Source organism: Diplodia seriata, assembly GCF_021436955.1.
Source record: "Diplodia seriata strain FDS-637 chromosome Unknown scaffold_11, whole genome shotgun sequence".
Lineage (NCBI taxonomy): Eukaryota > Fungi > Ascomycota > Dothideomycetes > Botryosphaeriales > Botryosphaeriaceae > Diplodia > Diplodia seriata.
Genome location: NW_027117318.1, coordinates 917608 through 939599, shown reverse-complemented (window position 1 = coordinate 939599; position 21992 = coordinate 917608). Strand labels below are relative to the sequence as shown.

Sequence of the window (21992 nt, the reverse complement as noted above, 5' to 3'; positions counted from 1 at the left end):
GCTTTTCCATCATCAGCAATTCCCGAATTGCAGATCTGGCTGACTGAGCACCAGCGGACCGAGACTGCAACGCACGCGTCAGATGCATGTGTTGCACAGCACGGTGACACTATGCCGCCTCTCTCGGGTGATTTCCAGTGTCGAGCAACGCAGCGCTGAGCTTCTCGCCAAGGGCCTCGATGGTGCGGGATGTGCAGCAGATGCGAAGGCAAGGCATTTGGCTCGGCTGCAACGTGCAGCAGACGAAGCGCGGGCGAGCTGGGCGAAGGAAATGCAGAGAGAGCTTGAGGTCGCGGAGCAATACCGAATTGTGATGATTCAAGTACTGCAAGATGAACTACGGCGCTGAGGCAGCATGGCGGTGGAGGGATGGCGGATTCTAGTTAGCTAGCTCTTTGTTAGCCAATGTACTTTTGAGCAAGCCAAACATGAAGTTGATGAACGGCGTGAATTGGTCTGGATTACTGAAAGTGAGGACGCGATCTTGACGCGTCGCTGGAGACGCGCGCGCCCCACCCGGAAACCTAGCCGAGGCTGAGCGTGCCGGCCAATCGTTCAGCCGAGGCGCACTGGACTCTCGCCTCATTTATCCTGACCTCACCATCCTCTCACCTCTCACCTCTCACCGTCTCACATTTCACTACCTTGTACCCTCGCTCTCCATGCTCCATGAGGATAGCGACTCCGGATCCGTGCTCGGATTATCAGGATACGTACCTGGACTCAATGCGAGTGAAGCTGCGGAAAAAAAATTCAATGGATGAGCAAATCTTCAGGACGGCTCTCTCACTGGTCAAGTACTCGAAGATGGAGAATCAGTGGTTGCGCAATGACAGTGATTGATCCGTCATCCTGCCTGACACTGTTGTCTTTTTTCTTTCTCGTCATGATCTCTTCTTGCAGCGTCCACTGAGAAACTGCTATGCCCACTGGCGTGGCACGCAGTACAACAGGTGATGAAGTTGGCCATCGACCCAGAGCGCTCAGCGCTGATGACGTGGTGGTCGCCGATGATGCACCAAGCTCCGATGTCTACTCTGCCTCGGACAAGTGGCGCCGTCATGCAAAGGGTCAAGTAATTATTTAATTCCATATGTCATCGTTTTTGCGATTCCCTAACCCACGGTTTTCCGAGATCCATGCCTTACGTGCGTAATATCTTGCCTTTGTATTGGCGGCCAAGGAGAAGTGAGGGGTGGGTTTGTGGCCTCACTATCTCTCTAGAAAGAGCAACGTCTATGAAAAGGGATCACCGGTACAGGTGAGCCATCGGGTTGGCCGTCACCGCTACCTGACAAGCCCATGTCGCATGGCCCCCGGGCAAGCTGGGAGCCTCCTACCCCGCCGCCACTAGGCCCGCTCTTCGTTGGTATCCTTCATCATGCCTTGAGAAACGGGCGATGCGCAAAGCCGGGTGCTTGCAGGGCGCAGAGGCGTCGTCGGGCGAGCCGCATTACGCTTCTGTAATCTCAAGCGCATCTCTCACCTGCGACCACCCTCTCAGCGTGCGCCATCGAACAAGGCAGCAGCGGCGCAAAGTGCGACCGGCAATCAGCCGGACGTGTTGTTGCCCAAATGAGACGCTGCCTCGACACCCTAAGCTCCCACTTGCCCTCGCCCCCAACACCTCTCTCCTTCTTCGCACTTTCCACTCGCTCCAACCGCCACCTTCAGACCCTGCTGTCGCTTCTTCACCATCGCACTGCCCGGCTCTGGCACCATGAGCCAGCCAGCCACCGCAGCGCGCCTGCTGAAGGCGCAGTTCAACCATCTAGTCTTGCCCACTCGCCTCCCCGGCAAACGCGACGACAACCTTGCCCGCATCGAAACTGCCATTGCGGACCGTCTACTTGATGCCTGTCGCTTTCTCCAAGAGTCAGCGACCATCGACGATTACCATGACTGGGATCATCTCCGCCGCGTGCTTCTCGCCACGAAGACCGTCCACTCTAATGGTAAAATCGACAAGGTCGCATTGATCCAAGAACTCCGTGGCCTCGGCCCTGATGGCTTCCTGATTCTGCATTTTACCGAGCAGAACGCCGGCCTTCTCATTCGCCGCGTCTACGGGTGAGTGCACTCCTGCCTACTGCCTCGTCTCACCTGACTAACCACCTTGAGCGCCAGTGATCATGGCCAAGAAGTGGTTTTTGAAGCCTTCGAGGCCTCACCCCGCTCCGAAGATGTGCTCGCTGCCGAAGCTGCTTTACAGTGGGATTTCCCAGGCGGTGCCGTCGCTGTGCCTTACTCGACCTTCGCCAACGATGGCTTCCAGGACAGCCTCGCCGGCTTTCTTCAACAATGCAGCACTGAGTCGATCAAACGCTTTGCTGCGCACGTATGCAAAGGCGGCTCTTTTGCCATCGAGACCCGTCACACAACCGACCCCGCCATGATCACTTCGTTGCTCATGACAATGCTCGAAGCTCACGGTCGCCGCTTGTCCACGCCCCTGCTGCGCAAGCGTGTGCGTGACAACGTGTGCTGGGAGGATGGAGCAGAGAAGCCTTGGCGGAGGCTACCATTTTGGCTGGTGTTGCGTGTCGGCCTTGCAAAATACCTCGCCATCAAGCATGGTGGTGAGATCGGCAGGCTGCGCTACAAATTCCTCGTCTGCGTTGCACTCGCCCAGCTACTTCAAGACTCCCTGAACCATCTCGACCTTCAGAGCATCACGACCCTCAAGGGCAAACTCGCTCGCCGCCTTGCGAAGCTGGAAATGGCCAAATCCCGGGCCTCTCTGGAACCCCGCATCCACTACGACGCTGCGTTTGCTTCTATGAGCCCGACATTCGAGAAAGCATTGCAGCAAGCAAACCTGCATATCGTCCAAGCATGGGATTTTCTGAAAGCAAGCATTAAAAGGCCAATACGCCCCCTCCCTCGGCATGCGAATGAGGAACACCTGACACTCACTTTGCGGAACTCCGGCACCATCCTACACAACATCTTGAATAACCCTTCCATTACGGATGAGAGACCTATGGGACGGTCTGGATACGACCGGGATGCTGCCAACCCGGCCATGAGGTCATTGGCAAATCGTTGCTTCTCCCTGACTCAGGCCGAAATGGAAGTGGAACAGGGGTCTGCCATTGATGAGTCGTCAACCCTCAGTGACAGATGCATTGAAGTGTGTGGAAAGATCGATAAGTATATCGATCTGGTTTCTTCTGCGTACGATGGCAACCCGGAACAGAAGAGTGTCATGATCCTCACGATAATGCACCTGTGGGTCATCCTGGACCAAGCTGCTACGGAACTGTATGGGTTGCTTCTAGCTTTCTCCCCGGGAATATCGCCCGACGCCCTTGACGTCCTTCAGCTTCCGCGACCCTCTGACATGGAACGTTTGCAATATATCCAAAAATGGCTTCGCTTCAGGCAGGAGAAGAGCAGACGTACCCAGAGAACAATCTTCGATAACCCGTCACGTGGCTGTTTCGCAGCGCGCTATTTCGACGAGTCGGATGATGGAACCCTTAAAAAGCTTCGCGATCAGATCGAGCAAGCTGCGGAAATAGCTCGGGCCGCAAAGGAGGAGGAGTTCGAAACTCTCAGCCGACAGTATGAAGAGCTACAACAGCGCATCGCGGAAATGTCGTGCGTCTACGTCACCGATGGGTTTGCAAAAGAACACAACTTCAGCAAGTGCACAAAATGCTATCTGGAAAGAGCAGCGACGAGGACGTACATCGCAACTCACGAGGATTTCCTACCCCAGGACCCTGTTCATGCCAAAGCTGTCGTCTTTGAGCTGGGCTGCCGTGCTTCTTTTGCGGCATACCGCAACGCTACCTGGCGGATCTTGGGGGCTCTGGCTCGTTCGAAGTTCACGCACTGCTGCGAACCTCGTGTGCTGATTCAGAAACACATTCCCCTGGCGCGATTCACAACTCCTTTCACAGATGGAGTCACGCTGGCATCCAAAACCAAGTCTTTCCTTGATACACATTACCGCAACGTCTCCTTCCCAGCGAGCCTGGACGATGTCTGTTTGGGTAATCCGCTGCGACTTGAGTATTTCGACAGCTTAACACAGTCGTGGCCTGGCTCACAGAGGGAAGCACCGACCTTTGTACACCATTGTCAGGTGATGATTCCGTCCAAATCCCCCTTCCGTCCGCTTCTATTGCAGCCTCAGTTTGCTCCAGATGGTGAAGGCCCTCCGTCAAACGAGATCATTGCTAGCCAAAGCCTCTGCCCCCGAGGTGTCAACTCGCATGAGTACATGGCCTTCCAGAGTCTGTTCTCTGGGAAGCAACGGAGATGGCCACTCCTACTTGTCGAACTCGCATCATCGAACCTCAATTTCAGCGCAGAAGCAACGTCCTTGCTGGTTTCTCAGCTCTCGTCGCAAGCTGGTCCGGCCCATGAAAATGACCCCTTTCGAATCGTTCACCAGGTCTTTCGTGACGCTTCCTTCTGCGAGAGACTACTTGAGCAAATCCAAAATCGCTTCGAAATGATATCGACCAACTGGAGAGAGACAAATAGCATGGGAATGCTCATCACTCTGCTCCTACGGTTGATTGCCTTGGGTTGCCCGAGTTCCGCCTGTGAAGCATCGGCGTTGCTCGACCAAGTCCGACGCATTACCCAGCACTGGATATGCCAATTACGCTCGGAAATCCATAGAGCAACTGATGCCGAGAGCTCCCGCCGATGTTCGCGATATGCTCTTTGGAGCGCTCTTCTCTGCCGACGGACTTTCTCGCTCTATTGCGAGGAGCACAACCAGCGGCTTCACGGGACCTTTTCATCTGGAGATCTCGAATGCTTCGTGGAATCCTCCGTTACTTTGCAAGATAACATGGTCAGCGACCCGGACACCCTTCCTGCGGCATTGCGGCATGCCCTCATGTGGGACCTCAAAATGACCCACCGACTGAAACTGTTAGTTCGTCGGTCAATCGAGGAAAACCGTGAAGGTCTAATCGCTGCGATTGATAACGTTTGGCCGATTGTGCCAGGATCCACATTGAGGAGCTGCTCGGAACTACGATTTCTCGACGCCCCTAACGAGTGGACGGCTCAGCTCACGTTCGCGGGCGGACAACAAAGCAAACAGCAAACAGTCCACTACGATATTCTCGAAGGCCATCTTCTGATTGACAATCAACCTTTGGGGAGGCTCCCTACCGAGCATCGTGATGCAGTGGTCTTGAACGAACTGTTCGGCCAGCAGAATCTGCTAATCTACCCATCGGAGCTCCATGGAATGACGTACAAGCTGCCGTATCCCGAAAACGGCCACCAGATCCATATCGGGTTTCGAAACGGGAAGCTATTCGTACGCGCTTTGAAGTGGGAAGACGGCCTTGGAGAGAGGGTCCTTGAACACATCCCCCGAAGTGCTTTCTTCCACGATTCATATTACGATCTTCCGGCGTCTTTGGTCGACAATTGTGTTCATTGGTTGGATTTGACCAATGGTCTTCTCGATATCCGTCCAGTCGCTGACAAATGGAAACGCAAGCCAAGTGACTGGTGTATTGATATGACAACTCACGTTGCCCACCGTCGAGATAGCCGCTTGGTTGATCCACACAGTTCACTATTTCGCCAATTTGCAGCCGTTTTCGAATTCTTTGAATTTGCACAACTGCTGACGGTCTATCAGCCGAAGCACAATCCACTGTCTGTCGAGCTGAAGCGCCTAGAGCTCACCTTCTTCGTGAACGCAAAGCAGAACCTTCAATGCCGGGAGCTGAGAGCGGAGATTGATCCGAATCAAGACGCGGGCACTTGGTACGGGCTCAGCAGCAAACTGGTCCTTCGTGACCCACTCAACCTGCAGAACCGTAGCATCATTGTGCCGATAGGCCCTGTTGCGTCCCGCCGCAACAAGTCCCACGTAGCAGTCTACGTTCAGCCCAACGGAAAGTATGCCAGATACTCTATCAACACGGTCCTTGGTCGACTCGATTGTCCCGCGGAGCCGTGGCTACTGTATTTAAAAGCGCAGTTGCATGCGTTTACGTCTGCAATCCTTCCGGATCCACTTACTGGCCGAACTGGTACCGAAGAGGCCTTGCACCTACTACGTTCTGGAAGCTGTCAGCCATGGACACCCTTGCAGTGCGGCCCACTATCGTGTCTCGTCTCGATAGCCAGCCTGACCCCAGAGAGGGAGTACTATCCTGAAGGTTGGAAGGAAATGCAGGTAGTCCACTGGAATACGGATCTGACGACCACCATCCAGCGAGACGAGTTCCTACCGCTGGTGGAAAGCATTTGCCGCAGGTCCTCTGAACTGGACGATTTCGTTGGTTCGACGGCTGAGAAACCACAAATTCGGGAAGTCGACCTGCATCTACTTCAACGTAGCATCCACCATAGGCGACTGTATGAGCGCCCTAGCGATGAAGCTAAAGACCGCCTCGCCTCTTCGGATGTGACTTACATGGCCCGGGACAGGCACTCTCCTACGAACCAGTGCCAGAATGTGTTCGACAGCGTGAAGCTCCTGATGAAATGGTCTCCGAAGCTTCCTACGACCATGATTCTTGGTTCTCTTCTACAACAGTGGCCGGACATCCAAGGACACGGCCAGAAATTTGACAAGGTCCTTCTTAGCGATATTCTGGACCTCAAATTCGGAATCCACTGGGGTTCTTTGGTCGATTTCTGTCGTAAGGCAACACATAACGAAGTGTATAGCCTTACTTTCATGTTCGGTGTCTTGTCTTTCGGGTATGGTGTGGACATGCAAATCGTCCGCACCTTGATTGCCTTCGCCATATCCGAGCCGTTGAAGAGTCTGGAGCCTCCAAAATGGCCATTCTACTCACAGTTCCGCCAGGGGCACGTCCCGACCGTGGCGTACCTTACCCAGCTCATGCGACCCTGTCTTGCGCCTTATCCCGGTGATCATCGGTCCGAATATGATGCTCTTTCGGCTAAATCGCGCAGAAAGCTGGAGCAGCAGCAGCAAGCCTACGAGGAGAAGGCGGACGAATACTGTAACGCCTTTGCCAACTTGCTGCTTAAGCAGTGGCCTTGTGCAGAGCCAACGCTTGACCGGCTATCACAAGAACCCTCTCCCTTGCTAAATGTCGCCCAGGCTTTTAAGATCATCAAGCCAGAGTGGCTACGGTTGTTCCAGAATCTTGAACTGTCTCAGTATATCGCGCAGGTGCAGCAGATTCTCAATCATCACCAAGCCTCACCAATTCTCACGCAGATGGAACCCGACCTCAGAGAAGAGCAGTTCTTTTTCTTCGACCATCGTGGCGATGCCATCCCTTCGCTATCCAGAGACCTGATGTGCAAGTCTGGCCGCACTACGCCAAAAAGAAAGCTGGATGACTTGACATCTTCACCACAGATGGTGGACCGCCGCTTCGGACCGCCGCGCTCATCTCGTGCAGACAAAGAAAACATCTCTCAAAACCACAAACAGCCGCGACAAGTACAGAAATTCTCGAGACAGAGTCAAGAGATAGCGGATCTCGAACAGATTGTCCAAGCATTGTCAAAATCCAGATCTACAGTGAGGAAGCATTACGCACGAGACCTGACGCAAAGCATCGACTCGTTGAAGTCATTGAGCACCGAACCTCCGCGACCAAATGATGCAAGACTTGAGGTCCAGCTAGCTGTAGCTACTTCTCAAGCTCGCCAGGGAATGCAGGATCAACTCGACTCGGTGTTGAGCAACTTGGAACGGGGCGATGCGCGGGCAAAGTGGTTGAAAGCAGGCGGCTTGTGGCCTTGCACCACAACCGTGGCACTCTTGGAGCAGATCCGCTCTACCTCGGCTACAGTCTTCGGCTCAGGAATGAAAGAAAGCCTTGTGGACTTTGCAATCTCGATAACTCATCTACAAAAGGCCTTGCGTCTGCGCGACGCTTCTCTGAAAGACAACAAGCAGAAGTTGGAGGAAGAGCAAGCTCATTCGGGCCATACCAACTGGCAACCAATCAGCAATACCGACTGGCTGCTGCTTGAAATCGATTCGAACATCCTCATTCGGCCAGGGCAAATTGATGTCGCGATCGCAACCATTTCGCCGAGTTCCGGAGCCAATTCTGTCCTTCAAATGAACATGGGACAAGGAAAGACATCTTGCGTGATACCTATGGTTGCTGCATCCCTCGCCGATACAAAAAGACTTGTACGCATCATCGTCCCGAATGCCCTACTTTCGCAAACAGCCCAGTTGCTTCATGGAAGACTTGGGGGCCTCTTGGGACGCCAAATCCGGCACGTTCCCTATTCACGGCGGACTCAAACCGCCCAGGATACTACCAAAGCATTCTGGGAGATCCACAAGCAAATGATGCGGGATGCGGGCATCATGGTCGCCCTTCCGGAGCATACAATGTCCTTCATGCTCAGTGGATTACAGCGCCTGTCAGATAACCGCATTCCGGAAGCGACACCGATGGTGAAAGTCCAGGCATGGATGCGCAAAGTTTGTCGCGATGTGCTGGACGAATCGGATTTCACGCTTGCAGTCCGTACTCAGCTGATATACCCTTCTGGTCAACAGACGTCTGTTGACGGGCATCCCCACCGCTGGGAGACTGCAGAGGCTCTATTGAAGCTAGTCGAATCCCACATTTGGGACTTGCAGCGTGACTTCCCCTGCAGCATTGAAGTCATCATAAGATCAACCAGAGGCTTTCCGCTTTTCTTTTTGTTAAGAAAGGATGTGGAGGACGCCTTGATTACGCGCGTTGTGGACGATGTAGTCAGTGGTAAAACCCCAATTTTGCCGTGTCAAGAATTCCCTTTGAAGGACAGGCAAGCCATTCGGAGATATCTCACGGATGCCTCGGTGGATCAAGCAACCCTGGACCGACTTCAATTAATGTTCACAGACACGCCCATCGCCCGGCAAAGCCTTCATCACATGAGAGGACTTTTGGTTCACAGGATTCTGTTGCTCACATTCAAGAAGCGATGGTCAGTCCAGTATGGTCTTCACCCTACCAGAGACCCAATCGCTGTTCCATACCATGCCAAAGGTGTGCCTTCAGAGCAGGCGGAATGGGGTCATCCCGACGTCGCCATCTTGTTCACTTGCCTTTCCTTCTACTACCAGGGCCTCTCGCTCACTCAGATACGGCAGTGCTTGGAGAACGTGGTAAAATCAGATGACCCGTCAAGTGAGTATGATCGCTGGATGCACAGCGGCCCCGACATGCCCGGCTCACTGAGGGATTGGAATGTCATCAACGTTGACGACGAGTCCCAGTTGCATGAGCTATGGCAGCACCTACAGCACAGTATCATTGTGGCCAACTACTATCTCAACCATTTCGTCTTCCCGGTCCATGCGAAGCAGTTCAAGATCAAACTGCAGTCGTCTGGGTGGGACATTCCGCTGATGGCTGTGACAACATCTCCGGACAGAAAGCCCCCGAGTCACAAACCGTTGACGACAGGATTCAGTGGAACGAATGACAACCGGACACTGTTACCTCTGACTATAAGGCAGCATGACCTGGCTGGTCTCTCACACACGAATGCCGAAGTCATTACGTACTTGCTGCAGCAACGCAACCGACGTTACTTTCTGGCTGCGGATCAACGTGGAAGGCGCCTACCTGAGACCGAGTTTCTCCGCAAGCTTCTCACGCTCAGGATCCGCGTTCTGATAGATGCTGGAGCTCAAATCCTTGAGATGGATAACCTCACTCTCGCCAAGTCTTGGCTGCGTATTGACAAGGATGCCAAAGCGGCTCTTTTCTTTAGTGGTAACAGACCATACATCTTGTACCGCAATGGGTCTCCGATCCCGCTTCTCGCAAGTCCATTTGCCGAGGATTTGAGCGGATGTCTCGTCTACCTTGACGAAGCGCATACCCGCGGTACCGATTTGAAGATGCCGGTAAATGCTAAAGGCGCACTGACTCTGGGTCTTGGTCAGACCAAAGATTACACTGTTCAAGGTTTGTCAAATCATCCGATACCCTCCTGCATAACCGACACTGACCGAAATGTAGCTGCAATGAGGATGCGGCAGCTAGCTACCACGCAATCAGTCGTGTTCTTTGCCACTCCGGAAGTTCATCAGAGCATCAGGGATCATCGGTCCACGGATCGACGAGGAGCAATCGACTCGTACGATGTTGTCTGTTGGCTTTTAGAGCAGACCTGCGCCGGGCTCGAGCAACTTCAGCCGCTGTACTATGCCCAAGGTGTGGATTTCTGCCGTAGATCCCAGGCTTGCATCGACAACCCCGATATCCTCACGGATGCGGACCAGCGTGAAAACTGCCTGAAAGAACTCCGTCATGTGGAGCATCAGACTCTGGAGCAAATGTACAAGCCCAAGACGAAGACGAAGGTCTCCAACCCTTCCTCTGCGTTCTCCCCGCAGCTCGCGGGGTTGATGAAAGAGCTCAACACCCTACGGAAGGGATTCCAGGATGACGGAAATGCTGTCCATGCGTCAGCCCTGCAGGAAGTCGAGCAGGAACGCGAGGTGGCGCATGAGGTGGAGAATATCCGCGAGGTGCAGGAGCCAGTGTACTTCTCGCCCATCAAATTCCCCGGCCTTCACCATGACATCAAGAGTTTCGCTCTGACCGGCAGGCTCGTCGCCGGCTCCTTCGGCTACGAACACATGTTCATCTGCCTGCGCGGCACCGCTCTGGGCTCGAAGCACCGCATCAACCCCGAAATCATCACGTCCAACCTATTCGTCTCGAAGCAGTTCACCAAGACCGTCGTCCTGAACCAGCCGGACGACAACTTCCTGCGCCAAGTCGCCTGGATCCTGTGGAGCACGGCAGCCGACGCGGCGATCGTCGTGGTCCCGGAGGAGGCGGAGCTGCTCATCCCCCTCCTCCGCAACAACGCCAACAACAAGAAACCCGTCACCGCCCACCTCCTCACGTACGCGCCCGCCGTCACCCGCAAGATGGTCCACTTCAGCGACCTGACGTACTACGCGATGCCGCCCCTGCCGCGCGGCTGGAAGGCGCCCGACTGGCTGCGCGTGGAGCTCGGCCTCTTCGCCGGCCGGCTGTACTTCGAGTACGACGAGTACGCGGGGATCATGCGGTACCTCGGCATCATCGTCGACGATCAGTCCGAGGACGGCACGCACGACGACCGTCTTCTTTCCGACGGCGAGATGTCCGATAGCGTCGTCGTCAAGAAAAAGGCCTCCACCACCATCACCACCCCCTTCACGAACAGACCCCTCACCTTCGTCCGCGAGTGGCTCGCCTCCCGCCGCAAGGGCCAGGACTTCTCGCACACGCCCATGGGCTTCGTTTGCCAGGGCAGGCCGCTCGCCGCCGACCATCCGTTCTTCGCCGCCGTCGTCGGGGAACCGAGTTTGTTGGAGGTTTTGGACCGGGTGAGGGATGATGGCGGTAATGTCGGCGGTGTGGCTGCGGGTGCTGCTGCTGCTAAGGCTGGTGATGAGGATGATGATGACGAGGACGGGTTTGATGGTGCGGATGAGGATTTGTGGTTTGATGCTGAGGAAGCTGGTGGCATTGAGGGGCGTGAGGGCGAGGGGATGGATGTCGATGAGGGTGAAGAGGATGATGAAGAAGGGGAGTCTTCGGATGAAGATGATGACGAAGATGACATGGAGGAGTGATAAGGATGTGGTTTAGCAATCACAAAAAAATTAAATAGGAAGGAAGGACGGAAGAAAAGGGCACATCTGATGGGAAGAAATCTTGGGTCAGAAGAGCAGCTATAGCTCGGATATAGATAAACGCACAAAAAAAAAACTTTAAAGAAAGACGTAACGAGCGAAGCCATGTGCCTCATCATATGCTGGGAGCGCCATATATCCTCAGCCTCAGCATCCGCAACGCACCTCCACCCATTGGTATACACATCCCAACCCCCCCAATAAAACGCCGCGCCGCCTCCCCCCAACCGACCATCCATCCCTCCCCGCCAGATCCTCACCCCCTCCCCCTCCCCCTCCCCCGGCCCGCGAGAGCCCCCCGGCCCCTCGTCACATCCCCCCAAATCCTCTCCCTCAAACACTCATTGAACCCGTACGTCAACGCATTCGCGAAACCTACGTACTGACTGCTGCTCTGCAGGACCGCCAACGCCTTGATGCTCGTGTGCCCGGTCGCCTCGAGCAGCCGGTTGGCGATGCCAGGTAACCATAGTAGCACCCACGCCGTCGGGTACGCGTTGAGCAGCAGCATGCGCCGGATCTCGCGGTGTATCAGGGCGGATTGGTGGGTGGCGAAGGTTGAGATTGTTGGGGAGGGTGGGGGGACTTTTTGGGAGGGGGTCCATGGGGTGGTGGTGGTGGTGGGGAGGAGGGGGTGGGTTGTGCTGGTGGTGGAGGGAGTGCGGGGGGCGGTGGTTGATGGGGTGGAGAATGAGGGAGTTGGTCGGGCGTGAAGGTCGTGGTGGTGGATGGGCTGGCGCGGCAGGCCGTCGTCCGGGGCGACGAGCTCTTCTTCGTCGCGGACGTTGAACGTAAACTTGGCGTTGATCGCGCCGGATCCGGGGAACTGCTGTGTGGCCGGCGGGCGTCCGCTAGGGAAATTGTTTCTCGCGGAGTCGACGTCGACGGCGACGAGGTGGTTCTTCTTCGGCATCCGCGCGTACTCCAGCTGCAGCTCCTCGTCGTACGTCGAGGCAGAGTCTTTCCTTTCCATCGACATCTCCTTGGCGAGGTCGACGTTGCTGCTCCTGAAAGTGGCGAAGCTCGCCGCCCTCGGCCGGTTGGTGCGGTAAGTGGCGTTCAGATCGATGGAACCTTTCGCTTGCGTGCCCGCCATCTCCCGGAAGTGCTGGCGCATGTACCACCACACGTAGATGTAGACGCCGATGGTGATGAACATGATGGCAAAGCGCCAGCCGTGGCCGAGCGCGTAGCGGAGGTCGGTGCGCTGCGACGTGATCCAACACCAGTTGCCGCTCACCGGAGCCATTGTGTGCAGACCCGCGGCGGTGGAGCCTACCGCATGGTAACGTTAAAAATGCCCAAGTGAGCGGCACGAGAGGGAAACTGACTGGTGATGAGGGGGACGATCCAGACGGACGTGCAGATCATGACCTTCCTACCGAGCGATGCATCCGGCATGTAGGTCTTGCGGGTAATGGTGAGCACCGTGACCAAGGCGATGGCGAGGATGGAGAAGTCTGCGGCCTGTCGTGTCGGTTAGGCCGATGCCGTCACTACCACGTGGCGCTGAGATTTGCTCACCTGCACAGACAGCTGTCCGATCCACCCGTTCAACGTGCATGCCGGACTCGGTGAGAGGGCGTGATCCCTGACATTGATTATGCCAGATATGGAGTTGTTCAGTGAGTTGATGAATTCTGCCGAAGGCTTTCCATTAGCCGTGTACAGAAACGGGGTGAATACGATGGGAGGGCTTGCCAGCAATCGCGAGGTTCAGGACAAGAGCATGGCGAAACGAGCGCTGCTGCTCGCGGTAGACGATGTAGGAGATCAGGACGCAGGTCGTGGCGACAAAAGACAGCAAGCTTCCCACAAGAGTGAAAGTCACTATCAACTTATCATAGGCCATCCTGAGAGCACGACGGACGAAAAGGTCGTGGAAGGAGAGAGGGGGACATGACCAAGACAGAGCGTGGTATGTAGTAGTGGGGTGCCGGGGCCGCCAACTATTCATGTACGCGACGCACCGTTATGCCAAACTCTATTGCAGTAGTTTCAGGAACCGATCGGCTTGGCACGCCTACTCAGGTACGAGTTCAATCCGAAGGAAGATTCCGCAAGCGCACTCGCCATGCTCCTTTGGATGCAGAAGCTTGATCACCAGACTGATCTTCCCAGCGGATCGGCACGTCGACCCTGAAGGCTGTGCACACCTCCAGGTGCTCTGTCCAGGTGTGAATCCCGTCCGAGCTTGATAGACGGTACTGTGTAGCTTCTTTAGCGTGGAAGGAGTCATGCGATGGCCCGTGCCGTGGAGTCGCATGATGCTTAGGGGCGCCCAAAATAGACTTCCTGCTACTGGGATCCTTTGACTTACTCGTCGCCCGTTTCGCAAGGCTTGCAAAAGATGCTGTTATACAAAAAAGTTCCCGGCGTGCTAATGTTTAAATGCACACTCAAACCTCGTTCTTTGTTTTCAAGTAAACAATGGAAAGCTTGATTGATGGTGTAAAATACTCCCAGACCGAGGAGACATCGGAGGATTATTTCTCGACGCAGTAGCCTGGTCAGCTGCAGCATCTTGATTCCACCATCTGCCTGAGTCGTGAGTTAGGCTCGCATCTCGAGAAGGCTCTTATGCACATCCGTCGGGTGGTGCAGGTCTTGTCATGTCCAAAGTACTGATCCAGAGATCGAAACGACGAATCCACTGCACTCAGATTCCACGCTGCCAAAGCACACACCGACACAAACATCGCAGTTTCATCTGTTTCGCGTAACACGTAAGCAGCCTTGTCCAAAAGGAGCTGCAGAGCTTCTGTAACAATCATGACTCACGGAGCGGCTGTTTCCGCATCAGACGCCGCCACATAGTCAGTGAACAAGTGTGGCATCCAATCGGCAGTCCGAAGCTCGGCTGTGTGCTGCTCATCGTCGACATTTCGCGAGCGATCAACCAAGCCCAATTTCCTCGCGTAGATACGTATCGCCAAGCAAGAATGCAGCCGAGGTTTTTGACGAGGCAAACGAGGGAACCGTCGTCGCAGATTTGCTGGGCGCCTTGGAGTTGGCGCGCGTTGGTTTTGGCTTCGAACAGTGCGTGACGATCATCCGGCGCACCCGGCGCATGTGTGATTAAACCCTACCGATGACGGCATCTAAGAGTTTCATGTATTCTCGAACGTCAACACTGAACTTTGCATGTCTACAGGGTATTGCCACAGCGGAGTGCTAGCGCGAAGACTGTGGGATTCTATGAACCAGCGGGTTCTGGTCGTATCGTGGTGACATGATAGGCTAAAATTATATTAATCGGTGGTGAAATAGAATCCCACTACGATAGGTCAAAGTCACATTGGCCAGATGGAAAAAGCAAGTCGACGCTAGCATTCCGCTATGGTAATACCCTGTACAAAGCTTCCCTCTGTTTACATGCACTTTCCCCCACCCAGCTACATCTCATCCGGTGTTCCCACATCAATGCCAAATCGAAACCGCACATTCCCACTCTTCACCATCGCATCTTCTTCTTCTCCCCCGCCATCCTCTCCTGCCCCGTCTCCCGCACCAACAAAACCGCCAGTCTCGTTCTCATTAAGACCCCAGGTCCCCGTCCCCCCGTCATCATCGGCACCTTCCGCCTCGACAGTCCCGGCGTCGACAACCCCATCATGGCCGCCATCCCCCTCCCCAGCTCGCCCCGCGGCAGCAGCCCCATCCCGCCAATACCCCAAGCCGAAACCCTCGCCGCGACGGCACTCGGGCCACCGCCGCAGCATGCTCGCTCCAGCAAGCATACTGGCGACGGCGGCAATGCTGCGCGGGTTCTTCGGCAGCACCTCCCTCACCCTCATCGCGAACGACGCGGCGACGCAAAGCGTCGTGGCGGATAGCAGCGCCGCCAGCGCGTGCGTCGAGAGCGCGCTCTGACGCACCCTTAGCCGGTTGGGTTGGTAGAGCGACGCGTTGCACGGGCGCCCCAGGTCTTCGGACTCCGTGTCGGCGTAGACGGAGGCGGTGGAGGCGTTGGCGTTGCGGTTCGCGCTGACGATTTGCGTGGCGATGCGCGCGTAGAGGTGCTGCACGGCGGATTGTAGTGGCGTCGGGTCGGCGACGAGGTCGGAGAGCGATGATGCGCCGTGGAGGACGAGGGTGCCGAAGAAGCCGTCGACGTTGCCCAGAGCGGCCAGCTCGGCGGGCGCGACGTACGGCGCCAGGATGCTGGTGCCGAGGCCGCGGATTTCGAGGGGGATCATGGGTTGCTTTCTGCTTTCATCGAGCGTCGGGCCGTCGGTCCCGGTCCGGAGAGAGTGCAGTTCGGGATACGTCAGGCTGACTGTTGCGTCCAGACGCTCGAGATACGGCGAGCAGTGCAAGGCTGTCAAATTGGTGGCGGTCGTTATGTTTGCCACGCGAGAAAGGTGCCCGATCAGCGCGAGGTATTCCGGGCAATGGCAATCCCATCCATCACGGTCAATCCAGTGCCCGAAAATGCCTTCGCCGACGGGGGCCAGGGTTTTCTTTGGGAATACTCGGTGCGCATACTCGGTCGTGTTCCTGGTACTGTTACCGCAGGGAGGTAGGGATGGGAAATAGAAGTCGAAAGACGCGCTGTCGTTCAGTGCGAGAAGCTCAACGGGGACGGAAGTACAATTGGCAACAGGACGAGCGGCGGGTACATCGACTCTAAGGTGCGTTCCTGGCCGGGTGGGCAGCGGGTCAATATAGTGGTTCAGCTTGGGAATGGCGAAGGTTTGATATGTCCAGTCGGGAAGATCCATGTTATCGTTGATGACCAGATTGGCCGCCATCGTGCCATCCCCCTGAACATTCATAGCGTCAAGATTGGTGAAGGAGTCGAATTCAAAGTAGTCGACTTGTCGCAACCTCGTCGCTGCCGTATCGTTTACCACATCCGCATAGTAGAGACCGCCTGCGAGGATCGTCAAGAATGGCGACAGTACCATTCCAATTGAGGTGGCGATTGTACACCACTGTCGCCTTCGAACTGCCGTCCACAGTGCGTGTACCCCTATACGGCCAAAGTAATCCTCGTCGATTGACATCGTGGCAGAGACCGGGCCTCTTCGCATTCTGTGGAATGGTTCCAGTGTTTTGATTTCGAAATCCAGGGCTCCCATCGCCGTTCCAAAGAGGAGCATGACTGTTATCGGAACGTAGCGCAAAGAGTATTCCACGTACGGCTTCTCGGTGATCGTGTAAAGCCCGTTACCGCTATAAGAGACACTGTAAACAATCTCCAGTGACGCCACGAGAGCAACTGCGCAGAGTACCAAAAATGCGCGGACGTGGATCTGCATAATGAAAGGAACATACCACTTGGGCGTGGTTGACTTTGGGGTTTGGAATGTTCGCTTTGCGTCTGCAGTGGCGCAATTCCGGTAAAGTGGCACAATAGAAAATGACGGCGCACCGTTGGATCCACTGGAGGAGTCATACTTTGTTTGGAAGGAAAGAGTGCTCAGTGCCCGTCCGAGGGTTTTTGGTCCAGATAGTCCGTGACCGCGCAGGAGCTTCATGAATGCGGGACTCGACGTCAAGATTCCAACGGTGCCAGCTATTGGACCGGGGTCGCAAATAACGTATCCCTTGCGGAGAATTCTGGTCAGGCTCAAACAAATGAGAACAAGCGTGAGGATGAATGTTTCCGTCAACCAGAACGCTGGACCCCGAAGCTGGATTCGATCCATTGTTTGAACCTCGGCTACTTCGAAAGTTTTGTTAGAGTTCTGGAGGAGATACGCGTTGGAAAGCTGCACGGTAACAGCAAAGTAGAGCTTTTCGAATGAATCCAGAAGGACTTTCTGGTCCAGAAACCTCGTGACGTCGCCCCCAAGCAAGGTGATGTTGAGAGCCTCGGCAATGTTCAGATAACTGAGTGACTGGCTGAACCCTTCAAAGACGTTCCAACCCGTGAGATTCCCCAATTTTCGATCGCCTACACGATTGAGTGTATGAAGTGTAGATCGGTCAGCCGGTGAAGTGGCCAAAGGATTGAAGCTCAGCTCAAGCTCCCGAAGAGAGTAGTCCGGTTTGCATACTAGAAAAGATGAAACATTCCTGAACCATGCGTAGCTTACCGCAGGACCGGCACCCCTGTAGGGTGGATAGTTTGAGAAATTTCCAGCTTTCTCGTCGAAACTGTTGATGATTCCAATCACAAACCGGCGGTCGTTCTCAGAGCAGTCGAGTTGTTGGCCTTCAGAGAAAATAGTCCAGACTGGCGATTTAGTCTTCCCGTCGGCAGTAACGCTTGAGCAAGACGGAGATGAGACTCGGACTGAGATTTCGAAGTCGAATTCGCTCCCACCAACCCAGGGTAGGGTGTCTACCCTCTGGCCGTTCTTGTCTTCAGCTATCCCAGCTGCGTAACCAATCTCAGAAGCATAGTTGACAAACTCCAACGTTGCAAATTCACAGTCGACATGTGGTTCGAAGACGTCAACGTTTGCAATGTTTCTCACAGTCGAAGTACTCGCTGAATCCAAAGTCAGAATTGACATGAAGCTGATTGGGGAACTTACTATTCCGGAAAGGCGGGATCTCGCTCCCAGTAGATGAATTCGTACATAGGGGATAACTCAAGTTCAGAGCTTCGATGCCATATACTCGGGAGATTGCTTGACCGTTGACTTGCGAAGTGTTGAAATAGCCTGACGAGTAGGACAGACCTCCACGCGTAGATACGGGTGAGGATCTTTTCTCAACGCTCGCCATGGTAAACAACCCTGCAGACAAGACAATCAACACTTTCATAAGTATGGTGCCGGTAACCGCAAGAGCGACTGGAATGTCTCGCAACTTCCAAGAATTCACCCAGGCGGCAATAATGTTCGGAGAGATATGGTCAAGCAGTATGCTCCGTTCGGCGGGCTGGGGACCTTCAGCCATGGCGATCCACGGCATGAGCAGCCTTGTGCGGTAGTCAACCTGACTCCAAAGCCCTGCAAACAGAGTGAAAACTGGCAGAAAGTCAGTCAGGCCAGCAACACAAGCGCGGAATACCAGAGACTTGCCGGCAGTGGGACCGTAAGTCCACGCGTAGTACTGCCCTTTATCCACCGCGCATATCCCATGGAAACGTGAGGAATACCATGCAAGGATGCCAAGTGAAAGGCCAACGGCCATAAGACTGGCCGACAAAGCGAACAACGTAGAAGCCCGTATGAAGAAAGGGATCCATAAAGCTTCTTCGGCTCCCTTCGCATCTTCGCTCGGCCTTTCAGTCTTGGGTTCAACGCTATCTCCGGGCCGGAATGAGCCATTCGGACCGTTGTTTGATCGAATCGGAGAGTAGGCCATTGCCCCTCTTGCTTAGGGCTTGACCTTGATGTTGACACTGATCTTTCGGTCCAGTACCGTTGCTTGTGATGTTCTGTCCAATTGGCTGAGAGATGCTGCGAGTGGAGTGGGAGGATGGAAAGAAGGCTTTTCAAGGAAAAGGAAGTGTTCGAATTGAACATAGAGCGAGAAAGGATTGAGGAGCTGGGAAGGTGTCCGAATGCCGTTATATATAGAACTAGGCACGTATGAACTGAGATGGGTGGCCGCTTCGTGCTACCATTGTTACTGTAAAGCTGCTTCAGCCTGAAACCTGACGAGAGCCCATGAATCGTACCTTGAACTCAGCCTGCCTAAATGCGGCTGGTGTGTATCCGAGCCATCCACGAATCGTTCCATGACCTTGATATAGCAGACACATGTATTACCCTCTAGTCACAGCCGTGGAGCCCCGAACTGACGTATGTTGCCTTGACCAGTCCGTGCGGGGCAGTGCAAGGCTGAGCTTTACATACACTTGGGAGCTCATGTCGTACCCACAAAAGTCGTGTAACTTCGTTGCGAGACTTCGTTCCACTTTTCGCGAATTCGAGCAGCCTTGCGTATGGTTGAACACATCTGTCGCGCAACGCCTTCCGGCATCCGCGTCACTGACCGTGAAAAGCTTCCCTACTTGCAGGTGCAAGTCTGCAGACGTCCACTGGACGAGCTTATGCAGTGACATTCCTGTGAGATGCTTGTTGTGCTACTGCAACGCTCAGCCTTGTACGACAGACTGATCCAATAAAGCTATTATTAGGAACGCAAAGCTATGAAGCTTCTCAGAACACAGGCGAGGGCCTTCCGTGGAAGGCGCCATGTAGATTGGCGCATTCAGGTATCGGATGATGATGTCGATGCTTTCGGTCTTTGGCGTGTCTGGATACTTTATCATTTTCCTTCCATTACGAATCCTTCTCATCTTGATACCATTCCAATGAATCCATTATGCTCTTTAATTGCGCAATTCTTGCTCCCAATGACCTTGCCTCGCTCAATCAATCAAATCCCTCCCACTCCTCATCTTCATCCACCTTATCCTTATTCAGCTCCTTGACCTTCTCAATCATAGCCTGAAGCTCATCCTCCTTCTTCCGTTCCTCGTCTGTCAGCTTCTTCTTCCTCTCGCCCTCCTTCTTCTTGTGCCTCTTCTCCCTCCTCTCCTCCCTCAGCTTCTTCATCTCCCTCTGCTCGCTCCACGCATTATCCCTCCCGCCCTTCCGCTTCTTCGGATTCTGCTCTTCCGTCCCATTCTCCTTCTCCTCCTTCGCCTTCGCCTCTTCGTCCTTCCGATGCTTCTCGCGGATCTTGTCGGCGTACTTGTAATTGTCCCAATCGATCGACAAGCCCAGCTTCCAATCGCCATCCCACTTCTTCGTCTCGGGCATCTTCGGCATCTTCAGCAGCCCCCACGCATCGCCGTGCTCTTTCCAGTCGAGGTCCTTGACGCGGAAGATGCTGCCCGCGGCGTGCTTGCTGTACGACTGGACCCAGCTGACGAAGGCGCGCTGAGCCTTGTCGTGGATGGCGCGATCCTTCAGCACCAGGTCCCGGATGGTTTGCGAAGCTTCCTGGGCCTCCCCCTCGGTGATCTCTACGCTCGGATGTGTCAAGGGCGTGATGGGCGTTTGCCGCACGGCAAGGAAGGGGATGTAGTCCTCCTCGTGGGTTCCCTTGGTCAGGAAAGTGACGGCCAAGCCGCGGCGTCCTGCACGGCCGGCGCGTCCGCAGCGGTGGATGAAGGTTTTGGGGTCGGAAGGAGGGTCGATCTGGATGACGAGGTCTACGAGGGGAATGTCGAGGCCGCGGGCGGCGACGTCGGTGGTGAGGAGCACGGTTGGGGAAACGCTCTGGGTGAATCGTTTGAAGTTCCTGTCGCGCACATTTTGGGGGTGTTTTCCGTGCAGGGGGACAACAGTTGCTGACGTTAGTATCTCGGGGAGGACGTGTTGGAAGTAGTCGACGCCGGCACAGGTGGAGACGTAGATGATGGATTTTTGAGGGGTGGGCGAGAGTGTGGAGAGGAGCTTTGCAACAGCCGGGAGTTTGTGAGAGGGAGATGTAAGGAGGTAGTTCATCTGTAGAGATGCCGGGGTACGTTTATCAAGAGCTCCCGTGGCGGACTTGACCTTGACTGCGATGCGGACCGGATTTCTCAGACCAACACGGACGAGCTGTGACACAGCCTCGCTCACACTGGCGCTGAACAGACCAGTGCGCCTCTGCTTCGGAAGCCTCTGTAAAATCTTCTGCAGGTCATCCTTGAAGCCGAGATCTAATAATCTGTCGGCCTCGTCCATGACCAGGACCTCAAACGAGGATTGCGGGCAATGTACATGTGGGGAGGAGAGGAGTTCGAGGAGACGGCCCGGAGTCGCAATGAGCAGGTTTGGAGAAGTTTTGAGGAAAGTACTAAGGTCTTGGGCGGGAGTGGTGTTTCCGCCGAGAAGCAACTGGGGTATCACTTTGAGCGTAGAAGAGGGAAAGGCGGGCTTCTCGTCGCCGTTCGAGGGTTGTAATGCGGCTGCGGAGGGAGCATGGAAGGCAAGGAGGGATGTGAGCACGGCGTGTATCTGAGTTGCTAGCTCTCTGCAAGTCGACAGTCAGTAAGCCGTGGTGAGGGTTGATAAGGCGGGACGTACCTTGTGGGCGAGACGACGATGGCGCCAACATGGTGCTTCTTGAGCGGCTCCTCTAGGCGCAGGAGACGCTCGACAAGCGGGATGAGGAAGGACAGCGTCTTTCCGCTGCCGGTCACGGCTTCCACGACCACATCCTTGTATCCCATGAAGAGAGGGATTGCGCTGGCCTGGACAGGCGTCATGCGCTCGAAGCCCATGCTGGAGACGGCATCGAGGACCCATTCCGACAGCGGCGGGGCGAGGGAGTCCCACGCTCTGGGGTTCTTCGGCTTCTCGGGAGCCATGGCGAGGTATCGGGTGAGGCGAGGAGAGTTGGCAGCACCAGGTGGATGCGGCGCGCGGCGATGCGCTCGAGTCGCAGCGGGCGTCGTAGCGTCGCAGCGTCGCAAAAATTCGAGCGCGAGTCAGCGGCTATCGATAAGACGGCGCATTGAGTC

General features: G+C 55.1%; 4 protein-coding genes across 4 annotated transcripts; 1 reads left to right on the top strand and 3 right to left on the bottom strand.

The window, feature by feature from the left end:
- Positions 1–1720: 1720 nt before the first annotated feature.
- On the top strand, positions 1721–11569 carry SLS55_009995 (uncharacterized protein; the record flags this gene model as incomplete). The annotated part of the gene is made up of 2 exons (XM_066781388.1): positions 1721–2070; positions 2122–11569. The coding sequence occupies 2 exons, from the start codon at positions 1721–1723 to the stop codon at positions 11567–11569; spliced, it is 9798 nt and encodes a 3265-aa protein (XP_066628390.1).
- Positions 11570–11707: 138 nt separating this feature from the next.
- Positions 11708–13481, bottom strand: SLS55_009994 (uncharacterized protein; the record flags this gene model as incomplete). The annotated part of the gene is made up of 4 exons (XM_066781387.1): positions 11708–11751; positions 12017–12904; positions 12961–13096; positions 13299–13481. The coding sequence occupies 4 exons, from the start codon at positions 13479–13481 to the stop codon at positions 11708–11710; spliced, it is 1251 nt and encodes a 416-aa protein (XP_066628389.1).
- Positions 13482–15024: 1543 nt separating this feature from the next.
- SLS55_009993 (uncharacterized protein) lies at positions 15025–18020 on the bottom strand (the record flags this gene model as incomplete). Its single annotated transcript, XM_066781386.1, has 2 exons — positions 15025–17991; positions 18012–18020. 2 exons carry the CDS (start codon positions 18018–18020, stop codon positions 15025–15027), a joined length of 2976 nt encoding a protein of 991 aa, XP_066628388.1.
- A 1891-nt stretch (positions 18021–19911) lies between these two features.
- Positions 19912–21839, bottom strand: SPB4 (ATP-dependent rRNA helicase spb4; the record flags this gene model as incomplete). The annotated part of the gene is made up of 2 exons (XM_066781385.1): positions 19912–21502; positions 21556–21839. The coding sequence occupies 2 exons, from the start codon at positions 21837–21839 to the stop codon at positions 19912–19914; spliced, it is 1875 nt and encodes a 624-aa protein (XP_066628387.1).
- Between the last annotated feature and the right edge of the window lie 153 nt (positions 21840–21992).